This window comes from Camelus dromedarius, chromosome 19, assembly GCF_036321535.1.
Source record: "Camelus dromedarius isolate mCamDro1 chromosome 19, mCamDro1.pat, whole genome shotgun sequence".
NCBI classification, from domain to species: Eukaryota; Metazoa; Chordata; class Mammalia; order Artiodactyla; family Camelidae; genus Camelus; species Camelus dromedarius.
In genome coordinates this window covers 17,590,001-17,604,103 of record NC_087454.1, presented here as the reverse complement: position 1 = coordinate 17,604,103, position 14,103 = coordinate 17,590,001, and the positions used below count along the sequence as shown (strand labels likewise).

General features: G+C 45.3%; 1 protein-coding gene and 1 non-coding gene across 9 annotated transcripts in view; one reads left to right on the top strand and one right to left on the bottom strand.

The window, feature by feature from the left end:
- The window catches only part of LOC105089188 (butyrophilin subfamily 3 member A1), a 42,099-nt gene that overhangs the window by 19,624 nt on the left and 8,372 nt on the right, over window positions 1–14,103 (bottom strand). For 2 of the 8 annotated variants that reach the window (XM_064476000.1, XM_064475998.1), the window contains 6 exons: window positions 7,862–9,174; window positions 7,212–7,376; window positions 6,868–6,888; window positions 6,752–6,778; window positions 2,600–2,626; window positions 462–573 (listed from right to left, as the gene is read on the bottom strand). In XM_064476000.1, the coding sequence (XP_064332070.1) occupies window positions 462–573; window positions 2,600–2,626; window positions 6,752–6,778; window positions 6,868–6,888; window positions 7,212–7,376; window positions 7,862–8,012 (503 nt within the window). In that variant the 5' untranslated portion in view covers window positions 8,013–9,174. Of the gene's footprint in view, window positions 1–461; window positions 574–2,599; window positions 2,627–6,751; window positions 6,779–6,867; window positions 6,889–7,211; window positions 7,377–7,861; window positions 9,175–14,061 lie in introns of those variants that run through there. The other 6 variants (XM_064475996.1, XM_064475995.1, XM_064475997.1 and 3 more) reach the window with 6 other exon arrangements.
- TRNAW-CCA (transfer RNA tryptophan (anticodon CCA)) lies at window positions 13,593–13,664 on the top strand. The gene has a single exon. It is a non-coding gene; the product is annotated as a tRNA-Trp (tRNA).

The window sequence follows — 14,103 nt, the reverse complement described above, 5'->3', positions numbered from 1 at the left end:
GTGCTGAGTTCTCCCCTGGACATTCAACTGAGAGAAAGTCTGGGGACAGATGGCCTCAGTGGCAGATGGTCAGAGGGGTTGGGTGATAGAACCAGAGGCAGAAGAAAGGCCGGAGGGGCCCAGAGAAGGAGGCCTGGGGGAAAGTGTAGATGTGGGACCCGTCAGCCCCACTATAGAAGGAGACATCCCCAGCCTCATAGTCCACGAAGATCCCCACCCGGCTCAGGGGCTCGCCCAGGGGGAGGGCGGTCCGAGGGGAGGAGAGGGCTTGATAATTATTAGCATAGAGTTCCATGGCCCAAAATCCATTCTGAGGTGACTCTGTGATTCCCCATGTCCTTTCCACGTTTTCCTCACAAACCCCCAGCTCCCAGTAAGTCCTGTCACCCACTTCCACCTCCCAGTAGTGTCTCCCTGAAGAGAAGGACTCATGACCCAGCACACAAGGGTCAAAAAAAAACCTTCCAGTTCTCTCGGGGAGATCCTGCCACATATTTCTCCGCCTCACACTCCGGTGATCTTCAGACAGAAAGAGTTCAGGGTAGGCAGTGTCTGGATCCAGAGTCACGTGAGCTGCAGAGTGAGCGAGAAGAGACACCTGGTCACCTCTGGCATCCCAGGACCCTCAGTGACTGGGAAGAAGGGGAGAGAAGCTGGTCTGAACCCATAAAGTTCCCTTCCTTCCTCCACAAGATAGCTGGAGAGATAAATATGTCTGCAAATGTCCTGAAGAACACCTCAGAGAGCTCCCAGGAGAGCTCAGAAACTTACCAGGAGGAGCTAATCCAGATTCCCTGAATCCAGAGGCCCCAGGTCCCTGGGAGCAGGGGTGGCTAATCATGAATCTCCAGCTCCCCACCCCACCCTCTCAAGCCCCTCTCATGCCACCGCACTATTATTATTTATTTCATATTTCCCTCCTCTACTAGAGAAGGACCTGAGAAGGTAGAGACTATGTTTGTCCATCTTTGTATCCTCACCATTTAGCGCTGTCAGACCCCGCTTGCAATGGGTGCTCGATAATTTTGGCAGAATGAAGGGCTAAGGAAGGTCCTGTAGACAGCCTCCAGCCACGCCTCTCTGCCAACCTGAAGCCCCAGAGGGCTGCGTGGAGGGCTACTTGGCTAGATATTTTTGGCCAACTGTAAAATCCTGGATCTAATCGATACCCATCTTTAACAAACATTCCCAGATTCTCACAGCTTAGAAGCATCGTGAGGGAGAAACTTTATGTGTTCACTGATTCCTGGCCACTTCCAGGCCTGGCCCAGGAGAAACCTTCTGCATAATATTTCTACTCCTTTTTCTGCTATTTTCTGACTGAATACAGAGTAGGGTGAGGCCCTAGGTCGACATAGAACAAAGCTCCCACATCCCCATATGATCTGTCCTGAACACTGAAGAGATGGAGAAATATACTTTTATTATGTTTACCTAATGGGATATTGAGGTCTTTTGTCACAACAGTTAGCCTGCCCTGATAAATACAAATCATGACCCAAAGTCAACTCCCTGTATAGACTGTTTCTATGGACATTTCTTCTACGTGCTGGAAACTGAGCACTCTCATATGGTAAAACACAGGCCCTGCCCTGTCAAGGAGCTCAATCTTGAGACAAAGAAATAAATAATACTGCTTCAAAGAGAAAGTCTTTCAATTGCACCAATTACTTGAAATTACTGAGACTTCTTCATGTTCAGGACAAGGGATCAGAGTAGATCTATTCCAGCCCTGCACCACAGGATGAGGGGAGGGAGCATAGCTGATGGGGCCAGACTCCCTGGACTTTTATCCCAGTGTCACCACCTCCTGGATGTGTGATTTGAAGCAAGATTTTCTTTACCCTCTTTGTGGATTAATTTCTTCCATTGTAAATGGCCATGATAATAGCACACCTCTTAGGGCTGTGGAAGAATATACATAAAGCACTCAGACCTGCGCCTGGTGCGTAGTAGTAGCTGCTTAAAAAATGTTAGCAACTTCCTTTTTTTTTTTATTTTATTTTAATGGAAGTGCTGGGTTTCACACATGCTAAGCACACACTCTACCACTGAGCTATTCCTCCACCCCTAATGTTAGTAATTTTTAAAAGACCATTTACTCAATTTTATTTATCCCTTATTTTTAGGGTTCTTCACTGGGGGAACTGATTATAAAGTGGCACCTCTGCTCCGAGGGGAGAGCAGCTGAGGTGGACGGAGTCGCCAGATCTCCTCTAAGATGCACATAACCCACTACAGACTGAATGTCATTTGAATGAAGGCTTTCCCATTGTACCCTTAGGTCTATGATGCTGAAAATATTGAGGTGTAGGGAAACCCAAGACAGAAAGTGGATGAGGAGCACTTTAAGAAGGAAAAAAAAAAAAAAAAAGGTTTAAACTGCTGGAAAGAAAAAAAGGCCCAGATGCTGAACTGAGATTGGGGTAGAACTTGACCTGGAGGCCATGTGAATCTTCCCCGGGTGTCCGTACAGGTACCACCCAGCCAGGCCATTATTTGGAGCTAGAAGATGGAAAAAGACCACTAAGATTTTTTTTTTTTTTTTTTTATAATGGAGTCCTGAGCCTGAGACCTTAAGAATTAAACAGTCACTCACCAGCATGGGACCGAGCTTTTCTCCAGTCTGCAATAGAAAACAGAGAGGTGAGCGCTCCCTGGCTGGAGCCATACATTGCTTCACCCTTTCTGTGTTCTGGCTGCCTTCCCTCATGTTCCTCACAAGGATGGTGTCCAGGCAGAGGGAAGCCAGATGAAATGTACTCTTCTATTTCCCCTTCCTGTTTACTAAGTAAGGGCTTGGACGGCACTGGGAGTTCTTTACTCATCTCTCCTCTTTCCCCAAATTAGATGACTTTGTGCCTCAGTAGCTGAAAGGCACCAGCTGATGCAAATGCCTGTGAAGGCTGCCATCACATGGGGCACAGCCCTGAAAACAGGACAGAACTATGCTGGATTCACTCTTCTGATCATTGTGGTCATGGTTCACTCGTTCCCATGGTCAGGCGCCTGACCTGGGAGAAGGTGATCCTGTCCTCTCTGGCATCTTTTCCAAGACCTCGTACACTGTCCTGCATGCAGTAAGATTGGCCAACAGCCTGGAAATCTGTCTCTTTTATCGCATTCATCTCTGCAGGAAGCATCTATTTTTCATAGTTTCTATGTCACCACTTGCTGTTATAAAGGACTCCTACACTTTTTGTCTTATACCTTTACCTGGGAAGCTGCTAGTGTGTTCTGGGCACTATGGCTTATTGTCGATTAGCTCACGGCTCTTCTGTCTACCCCAATATGTTGTTATCCACGACTCATTAGCCAAGAAACTCAAAGCTGGTTAATTAACCATTCAATGTCCCTGTTTCTTCATCTGTAGGATAGAGATGTGACTAACATTTGCTACTGAAGTTATCTGGGTAGGACTTAGAATAGCACCTACAAAAATACTAAATCACTGTGCTGTATGCCTGAAACTAACACAATATTGTAAATCAACTCTACTCCAATTAAAAAGATGTCTTTAATCTAAAAAAGGCATTTACAGTTATGCAAGGTCATCAAAAAAAGAAAAAGATACAGAGGAGCAAAAAGAATGCATTTCTAGAGTTGACCTGTTGTATGGGCTGTACGCTTGGTTTCTACCTGCCTCCTCTGCATCTCTACTTTGATCACACATAGGCTCCTTATCTTAATGTATCCTGACTTCCGATTCTGTGCTACCTCCTCCCCTTGCCCCCACTGCCTGCTTCTCTCTCGGTTTCCCCGTCATGGTAATTGACAATTCTATCTTTACAGTTTCTTAGGACTAAGACCTTGGAGTCATCCTTGATCCACTCCTTTATTTATACCCCACATCGAAATCTATCAGCAAAGTCTTTCTACCCTTTAAAAAAAATAAATCCAGCACTGACCCCTTCTCACCACTTCCAGCACCCGCCCTTGGTTTCTCTGCAGCAGCTCCCAGCTGGTCTTTAGGCTTCTATCCTGCTCCTCCTACCCTTCCCCCGAGCCTAGTCTCAGTTTAGCATCTAAAGTAACTTCTCAAAGCATAACTCAGGTTCTGTTCTTCCTCTGTTCAAAACCCATTGGTGGCTCCTTTCTCAGATGCAAAGCCAATGCCAGCACATTGACTTTCAAGGTCCTCCAAACCCCCTGATACTCCCTCCAGTTTTCCTGGTCACTTCCTGTCCTCTAGCTGCCCTGGCCCCTTTGTTACTCTTCAAAGAAACCAATGAGCTTCTGCCTCTGGGTTTTGGCACTGTGGTTCTCTCTACTTGAAATGCTTTTCCCTAGCTATTCCTCTGGCTTGCTTCCCTACTTCATCATCACCCTATTTTATTTTATATTATTTTTTTATTGAAGTAAGTTGATGTACAATATATTAAAAGTTACAAGTGTACAATTCATTACCCTGTTTTAAATTGCACCTTCCAGTGCAATATTCTCTTATCTCCCAGGCACATATCATCATGTGCCAAGCTGTATATTCCACTATTTCTTTTTTTTTTTTTTTCTGTCTTCTTACTCTAGAAGGTAGGTGCTTTGTGAATGGAGCATTCCTGTTGTGTTCATTTCTGTGCCCCTGGCACCTAAAAGAGTAATTGGCACATAGTTAACGGTCATGGATCTTTGTTGAGTTGGTAAATGAATGACTAACTGAATGACTGGACGAACTGAATAGAGAAGCCCTGAAGGAAACTAGAGAGTGATGGGTCCAGGATGAGAATGAGGGAACAGCCTCAGAAAGAAAAAAAGACATCTGCTCTGTTGAAGTCAGAGCAAACAGGTCAGAAGGGGCAGGTGCAGGGCATGGGGCAGGAAGTTTGGCCCCTCCCTTCTAGTTTCTCTCTGAGATGGGGTTTCCTTCACCTTCAGAGTCGTGGGAAAAGGATGTGGTGATGAGGATCACAGCTAGTGTTCATTGAACTTAACTGCGTGCTGCCTTCTGTACTGGGTGTTCTCCATACTTTGATCTCATTTCCTAGCATCTGCTCAATATAGTAGTTGTAATTAAATCAATTTTGAGGTTGGAAAAATAGAATTTCAAAGAAGTTTAGGAGCCTGTCCTGGTTTGTCTGAATGAGTAGAATAAACAAGGTCAACCAGGTGTGGTGAACAGGCAGAGGAAAGGGGCACAGAAATAGATAGAAAACTGCATGCTGTATTTGAGGCACTGCAGGTGGTGTGGTTAGATCAGTGTGGAGCTGGGCATGTCTGGGAATGTCCAGGGATGGAGCAGAAATAGGGCTGGACCATCAAGTTCTTGCAATGCAGAGATGAAAAGTGCACGGATTGAACTTTATCTGACTGCTGTAAAAACTTTGGTCAGACAAAAATCTTATTCCCAAATACATTGGGAAATATATCTTCAAACTCCTGAGGGAGCCAATTTAAAAACATTAGCATTAAAAGTTAAAATCTGTCATTAAGGACTTCATTTGTTACTAATGCAATTATGAACTTAGCTTGGAACCTGGAATCACTCAGCAATAACTGATTACGAGGATGTTAAACTGGTGATAGAGAATCCGCTTAGGTTGTGTTTGTTTAGATTAAAATCTATATTAAGACAATTTTTTTAAATTGAAAATTCTTTTAGAATTTACAAATGTCCATAGCCTTCCCCGCACCAATAAGAATGCAGAAGGTGATGGGAAGCCACAGAAGTTTTGGGAATTGAGAGGAATGCAATCAGACTTCTGTATTGGTGAGTTTACTCTGAAACTCTAGACTATGGTCATGCTGTAAACTTTGCAGAAATAATGTTTTGTTTATGCTGGTTGTTTTTCAGATTTCTTGTCTGTTTCCTAATATTTATTTAAACTGAAAGCCTTTTTTAGATTTTATTTTTTATTGAAGTGTAGTTGACTTACAGTGTTAGTTTCAGGTGTACAGTGAAGTGATTCAGTTGTACATATATATACATAGATATTTTCTTTTCAGATTCTTTTACATTATATGTTATGACAAGAAATTGAATATAGTTCCCTGTGCTATACAGTAGGTCCTTGTTGTTTATCTCTTTTATATATAGTAATGTGTATCTGTTAATCCCAAACTCCTAATTTATTCCTCCCCCGCACCCTTTCCCCTTTGGTAACCATAGTTGTAAACTGAAAGTCTTAAAATGAAAAGGGTAGCAGTAGCTCTTGTGAGGAATGGAAGCAGCCTGCTGTTAAGAGAAGGGCCTTGGTAAATGAACCCCAGGGATCTGTGATAAGAGAAGAAAGAAAAATTGAGGGAGGTAGTTTATGCCTGAGAAGAGGCCCTGGACTGAACAGTAAAAGGACTTGTCCTGAAGGGAGGAAAGAAGGGTGCCCACTTGGGTGGGTGGTGGCAGCATTACACAGCAGCAGGTAGAGGAGAAAGGGCAGTTTGATGGGAAAGGAGATGGAGTTCATTTTTTTTTTTAATTTTTTTAACTTTTTTTTTTAATTTTAATTTTTTAACTTTTTTTTTTTTTTTTTTTTAACAGAGGTACTGGGGATTGAAACCATGACCTCCTGCATGCTGAGCATGCACTCTACCACTGAGCTATGTTCCACCCCTATTGGAATTCAGTGTTGGCCACAGGTTTGAATAACCTTTGAGGCATCCATGGGATGTGAACAGAAATATTGGTATTACAAGGGTTAAGTCCAGATTGTGTAAGAATGATCAAGGCCTCAGGGGAAAGAATCAGGTTCACCTAAGTTACCTATTAAATGAAGCAGATAAAGTCTTAGAGGAAAAACAAAAATTCCAGTTTACTCACCATCCACCTTCTGGGCTTTTCTCCAGCCTGAAGTGGAGCAAAGAAACCTCATGAGATACATTGCACAAGAGAGGGTCTCAAGTCGTACATACAGGAGAGGGAAGCACAGAACTTACAGAGTTCTCTTTGGAGTTTTTCTGCAAAAGGACAAGAAATGAATCAGTACCATCCATAGGAAACAAGCCAGGTTCATGTGGACAGGGCCTCTGGAAGCCCTCTTCCTGGGTTGTGTGTGCAGTGAGTCCTGGGAGCTGTCCCAGAACTGGGGAAGCTAGGGCACAGTCAGGGACACAGCTTGAGGGGAGTAAAAGGATAGGGTTGGTGGTACTGAGGGAGGAAGGACTGCACGAAAAACCTCAAGTTCAAATCCCCTTGATCTGCTTTGTTCTTGCCCTCTCCCTTCTCTGTCCAATCCATAGTCTTCTTTGGATCCACTGCCTCGGTCTTCTAATTGCTTTACCTTTGGTCCAACATTCTCGCACTTTCTCCTGGCGAAGTTTCCAGATAAAACCAAGAGCAGCCAGCAGGAGAAGCCCCAGAAGAAGCAAGAGTGAAGTCTGAGCAGCTGCCCAAGGAAAGTCCTTCAGGAAGAGAGCGCCTGAGCCAGAAGTGCTGGGCATTATTCCTGCAGAGAAAAGCAGGGAAGAGCCAAACACCGTGGTGCTGGAGCACACAGAAGATGCCTCGGGATTCTGTGGGGTTCCTGTTCCAGCCCAGTGGCAGAGGGGCCTGGCTGGGAGAGTGACCCCAGCTTTGCCCCGTTATCTTCCAAGAGATGGTTAGGAAAACAAGATACCTTGAGAGTCATCATGAAAATACATAAGTACATAAGTAAAATAAATAAAACGGTTCTGGGACCCAGTATTAAATATTTGGACCGTTAAAAAGTCTTTCACAAGTCTTCCCCTACAGTGTTGAGCAGAAAGCAGGGAGTGGTGCTTTACACAAGCGAATATTTGATAAACAGAGCATTTCCCAAGAAATCCTGCCTAAGCAGTGCTTTAAAAAGACCAAAAGGAATTTCCAGAAATGATTCAGACCATTTGCAAAGGGGCTGAAATGAAGAGAGAGAACTACACACGAGCACAGCCCTTTAAACAGCATCCTCACCTGCTTCCTTCTGTCCAGCAGTGTCTTCAGTGAAGTCCCATTGTTGGGAAAATGGTGAGTGTTCAGGGCCTCTGACTTGGCATCTCCTGGTGGAGGAACTACAGGCCTCCCCTCCATGGTGGTGACCAGTCCCGTCCTTGTCCAAGCACATGGCTGAAGAAGATGAGTCCTGAAGCTCTTGTACCTCTGTGGGGGAGAGGGGACGGAGAACTCCCTGTCCTTCACACCTCGATCGGAAAATCAGTCCCCTCAGGAGTCACTCCCTGCCCACTGAGCTGCTTACCAGCCAGTAAGAGGGAGAAGAGGTGGAGACAGGGATGAATAAAGGAAGGACACTGGACTAAACTAAAGTTGGGTCATGCCTCTCAGAGACAGAAATTTGGGGCTGTTTTGGCTTCTGCTCAATTCCCAGCACCTAAAACTGAGGGTTGGTAGATCTCCAGGTAAAATACGTTGTATTTTAATTTGCTAAATCGGGGTACTTTATACATAGGAGACTCTCAGTAAATATTTGTGGAATGAATGAATGCTGCTTTCTGCTTGGAGCTTTAATGAGAAAACAGAATCCAAGCAAGGCTGCAGGCAGAGGGAAGCTGGCCTGGGGAGACAAGGGAAGCTGAGTTGAGCTGATAAGCAGAGAGCCCTGTCTGTTTGCTGTGAGCCAGACCCTGTGCTGAGCAGAGAGGTAGGATCAGAGGAGTAGAGAGAGGAGTCAGAGATGGCCTGAGCCTTTAAGGAGCCCAGTGACCTGACACTCACACTGTCCATCTCCCTTGTCCACACCTGCTGGCTGTCTCCCCACCGCCAATTCTCAGGCACTCACATTTTCTTCTGATTGACTTGGTCTTGGGATGACTTTGTGATTCAGACACTGGGCTGAGCCAAGGCTCCAGTCAGGACTCTCCACGGCCTGGTCTCTCAGGCTGGAGCACCAGCAGAGGCCAGGGAGTACCCCTGGGCTGGGAGTTGCCATTGGCAGGGCTCCCCTGAGGACTCCACTTAGATGCAGGTCTGGCCAGGGTGCCACGTCTCCACACCTGCCCCCCGTGATGATACCAACTATGATGGGGGCGAACTCTGGACTGTGAACCCCATTTACCTTACATTTATGATGTAAGATATCGATGCTTTCAGGGATAGGAGCCAGGTCTAGAGATCAGCCTACATAGACAGACCTGGGTTGGCCAGTTTCACCACAGCTCTGCTGACTTGGAACTCACACCGCCTGGCATGAGGCCTGTGAACTCAGTGGATCTGTTGGCAATATCTGCTGTGTTGCTGGAGTGAGAGAGAAGGTGACGTGGCTGGGGCACCTGGGAGTGGAGAACAAGATGGAGAAAAAGAATTTTATATTAAAACAAAACCAAAAAATAAAGCACAACGCAGGATGCATCTGATGGATACTTTTCACATCTTCAGCCCTACAGGGATTTGCAGGAAGGTAGGAGACAATGGGGACAAGGAGCTGGTACTAGGCAACAAGGCTGGGCTGGGATGGAATCGAAGAATTTCACTTTTCTTATTAGAAGAGAATTTTTGCGGGGGGCAGGTAGAATGGGTAATGCTATGGAAATGCAGCGCCAAAGCAGGTAGAACCCAGGAAGGCTACAGAGCAAAGGAGTCATCAACTCTTAATCCCCTCGGTCAGTGTCAGTGGGATAAATGCTTCCCTTCAAAATCTGAACCTCTCTCTGGCTATGGCAGCATTGAAGACCAATAGACCCAGATGCTGGTAGTAACCATGCTCTTGACTGGGGAGCACAGACAGCCTTTTGGCTGAAAGTGTGAGAATTTCTAGGGTTACACAATCTGGATTCACGTTTGGTTCCACCGGCTTCACTGGCTATGTGATCTTGGGCATAATATTTACCTCTTTAAGCCTCCTCTACAATATGGGTTGAATAGTAGTAATGGCTTCCTGGGAAGGCTGTGAGGATGGAACCAGGGTGTGCACGTGAAATGGAGCCTTGGGGGCAGTGATCGGTACAGAATGCTCAGTAAATATTAGTTAAGGCCCTATTATCTCTTACTCCAATTTACCCAATATTGTGGTTATTTATTAACATCTAGCTAGCCCTCTAGGACAGCAGATCCTTGAAGAGAGATGTCTAGGCTGGTTTATCTTAATATGTACTTATCTCCCCCTCCCCCACCCCAGTCTACTCCGTACTTTTTTCCAGTCTGTTGACCTTTTCTAGTGCTGATTCAGCCTTCTTTGCAGTCTGGCTTCTGGTGGGGACCTACCAAGAACAGCAAAAGATCCAAAGGGTGGAAGGACAGAGACTCCAGGATGTCTATGCCCCTAGCTCCATCCCTACTGGGTAGCAGGTGCCATCTTGCTCCAGAGCCCCTGCTCTATCGGGACACTCTTCTATGGCTACAAATCTCACCTGCTTTGATAATACTCTCCCCTTGCTCCTTCAGACCCATTGGTGATAGCTCCTGCTGTAGTCCCAGAGCAAGTCACCCTGGAACTCCACTACTATCAACCCAAACATTTTAGAGCCTAGGTTTTCTCAAATTCACAATATCCCTGATCTCATCTGGTTCCCTGCCCTTTCTCCTTATCCTTTTACAGAATACTGTTGAGGCTAATATGCTTTAATTGATGTATCCAAGGTCATAGCTAACTGGTTTTCTGATTTTTAGTCTAGTGATCTTTTCCTGCTTGACTCTGAGAGTCTGAGAGTCTTCCTAGAGGGAAAGTCCTGCTTCCCAAGTATTTGGAGACCGGAATTGGCACTGCTGCATTTGCATCAGGCAGAGAGGTCTCCTGCTCAAGGAATTATTCCATGCATAGAAAATGAAAGCAGTCCCTGGTGCTGCAAAGGCAGGGGCCTGGATGGGACCGGCGATCTCTGGGCACAGGAAAGGAGTGCACTGAAATGGACTGGAGACCTGGGGTCGGCAGAGAAGGTGGAGGGCAGGGCTGCCGTCTCACTTCTGGTGAGACTTCTTGTTGTGGGCAACACCCCTTACACTTGTTGGTAGTCTCCTCCTTGCTTGTCCGTTCCAGCCCTTCTAGTCTACCTTTTTCTCCTCCCTCCCCTTCCTCCCGACTCTCCCCTCTCCCTTTCCTCCTCTCCCTCGTCCCTCCCTCTTCTTCCCTCTTCCTCTCCTAGGCTCCTGTCCCTTCCCCCACTTCTTCCACCGCCTCCGCCTCCTTTTCCCTCTGATGATAATCTTTAGGCTTTTCTGTCCCCCGGTGGCCAATGTGCATCACTGCAGGTGCCTGGGAAACAACCTCCATCTCTCAACCGGTATGAAAGTAGTGGGGAGTAAACAAACAGCCAAGCTAGGGCTGTGCAGTGCAGAATCCCAAGAACTGAAATACGTGGGGTTTTTACTCAGGAGTTACATCTGTACGTCTATTTTAACACCAACTGAGGTTTATTTCAGTCCCCAGCCCTTTTCTGCTTAATGGCAGGACCTTGATCGTAACCAAATCGGGCTACACCTAAGCTGACTTAGTCCATTCAGGACTTTATCGAGTAATTTGGGGGCTCTTCATTTTCTCGGAATTGTATCTCAGTTTGAGGGTGAAGGGAAGACCTCTGTCTTGTCCAGGTACCAGTAAGAAGTCGCCTGCTGGCATCTGCCCACTTGGTATCTGGTTTCTCAGCGTGGAACCCTATAAATACCCACTTTTTTCCTCTGCATCCTTAAAGGAGAGATGATAAAATGGCCTCACTTAGGCTAACAAATTCTTGGCTTTATGCTTACTGCTTGCTTTTAGAATGGTCAGAAAACCTGACTGACCAGACACTGTTGCCAGCCTCAGGCCCATGTTAAAGCTAAGGTTGTTGACTTTGCTGTTTTTGCTTTGCTCTGGCAACTAAAATTTATAGTCATGTTTTCTGAGTCATTCTTCAGGTAGGGAGTCACGGAATGATAAATTCAGGAGAATGGCCTCACCCTTCAGAGTTCCTCTGTGGTGCCAGATGAGTCTAAGCAGATAATAGAAGGTCGTGGGCTGATGAACTTCCAGATCACCAGAAGGTCCCATGATGCCAGACTCATCAAGATTTAGGAGGAATTTTCATCAGAGACCCTTGTTGATTGTTATCACCTTTTATGCTCCAACCCATTTGTCTATAGAATCACTAAGCCCCAACCCCAAGATGGGTTCACAGTTTTGAAGGTAATAGCCTGCTGTGAATCGCCTTTGCCCAGCAAAGCAATAATCTGCCTCTGTTCTTCTAAACTCTAAGACCATGTCTCTGTGTTATTTGGCTTGTCAGGGACAGGGGCTGATCCTTTGGCAACATCCTGGCAAGGTGTCTTGGGGCCTCTGTGTCTCTTGGCCACACTAACACCCAGCAGGATCTGGAAACCTGCGACACTTCTTTTCCACCCTGTGGTTCTGACTCAAACCCTCTGGAATCTGGGTTCTACTAGGTTAATTCCTACATTTTTGTTCTAATGTAATCTCAACCTTTTTTTTTTTTAAACTGTGAAACTCTTCTAAGTATATATAAACTCATTTAGAGCATATTACATATATAAACTCAAAACAATCCTGTAAAATAGATACTGCTATTGTTATTCCCACTTTATAGGTCAAGAAAACATAAAGTTCAATTTTCTGATAACATCAAATTCTCTGGCAGCATCACACCTGTGGACTCGTTTCTTTCTGTAAGCAGCTGCAGATCTTCCTAAACCCTTGGTGGTTTATTTTCTGAAAGCCCTGTTCATCTCACCTACTAGGGCTACCGGCTTCCAATACATTCCTCATCCAAGTCCCCTAACCTATTTCCAAGATACCATGGAATGACTGCAAGCGAATATCCGCAGATAACCTACCAGGAGTACTCCACTTTCTACGAGGTCAAACACATGCTCCTTCCATCCAGTACTTATGATCCCTTACAATTCCCAACCCGAATTCACTTTTCAACATTAAGAAAGGGAAACCTTAATTTTCAGAGAAAGGATCATCTGTTTTACAGTATTGGATCTTTTTTTTTTTTTTAGAATGTCTTTTTTCTAGGGGTTCAAAGCAACCTCTCCACTATTTGGATCTTGGTAAAAATCTCTTTGAGATTTGAAACCTGAGCGTGCAGTTTCCCCAGACAGGCGCTTTAAGTAGCCAAACCACGGTGCCAGACTCATCTACTTCCTCCGGCCAAAAAGATTTCTTGCTCTTCTCAGGGGCAGTTTCAGATCCGCTTGTCAGATTCGGAAGAAGTCTAGCAGTATGAAATCGATCATTTCAACTAAGGACAAGAGAGTGCAAGGAGATACTGTTACCTCGCAGATGAGATGCACACTGTTAAACTGGCCGGCCCCGCGTCAATTCACTTCACAGAGACACTACTATGTAATGAGAATCTACCGTCAACTTTGGAAACAAATCCAAAATTCTGGTCAGGGTCTTTGATTAGGAGGAGGAAGGACATTCATTATCACTTTTACTCTACCCGGAAGCGCCTGACTTTATAGACTGAACGTCTATTCTTTCTAAAAAGCCAAAAACAACAAAACTCCCGCAAACGTCTGGCTTTGACGTATATAGAGAAAACTAGGTAAGAAAAGAAATGGAATAGGAAGCAATGAAAACCGAAGCAATTCGGAGGCAGAGAGAATCAGGAAGTGATTGGATGGACAGCGTTTTGATCCAGGAGGCAATCAGGCATTATTTTGTAACCAGCTGCGTGGTCTTCCCTGAGTATGGACAATTAATGCTATAGATCAGGTTGACAGGTAAAGAAGCGTGGGACCCCTACAGGACCTCGTGGCGCAACGGTAGCGCGTCTGACTCCAGATCAGAAGGTTGCGTGTTCAAATCACGTCGGGGTCAACTGTTTTAGTGTCTTTGAGGTGTTATTGGTCTATGAAATGAAATGTATAGAAGGAAAAAGATACATTCCCTGTTTTCTGCAATGTTGGATGCCCTTAAAATAACTTTAGAAAGTGAATAAATAGACAAGTAAGCACAGACGTATACACTATTGTTACTATGCTTCGGGGTTTATTTCTGGGTCTATAAAGAGATTTTTATTCTTATCGCAAACTTCCCGAATTTCACTCTTCACTAACTTGTCCATATTCCCAACGTTCTCAGCCTTCTCTCCACGCTCACTTCTGTGCTCTCAGACCCATCTGTTCATCTGCAACTCTCTCTCCAACTGTCAGAAGCTTAGCAGATCTTCTCAGACAACTAACTAGTCAGGTTCGAGTGGGTGACCTAAGCTCACCTGCTTCACAACTGGGCCGGCTTTTCCGTGCCAGAGAGTTTC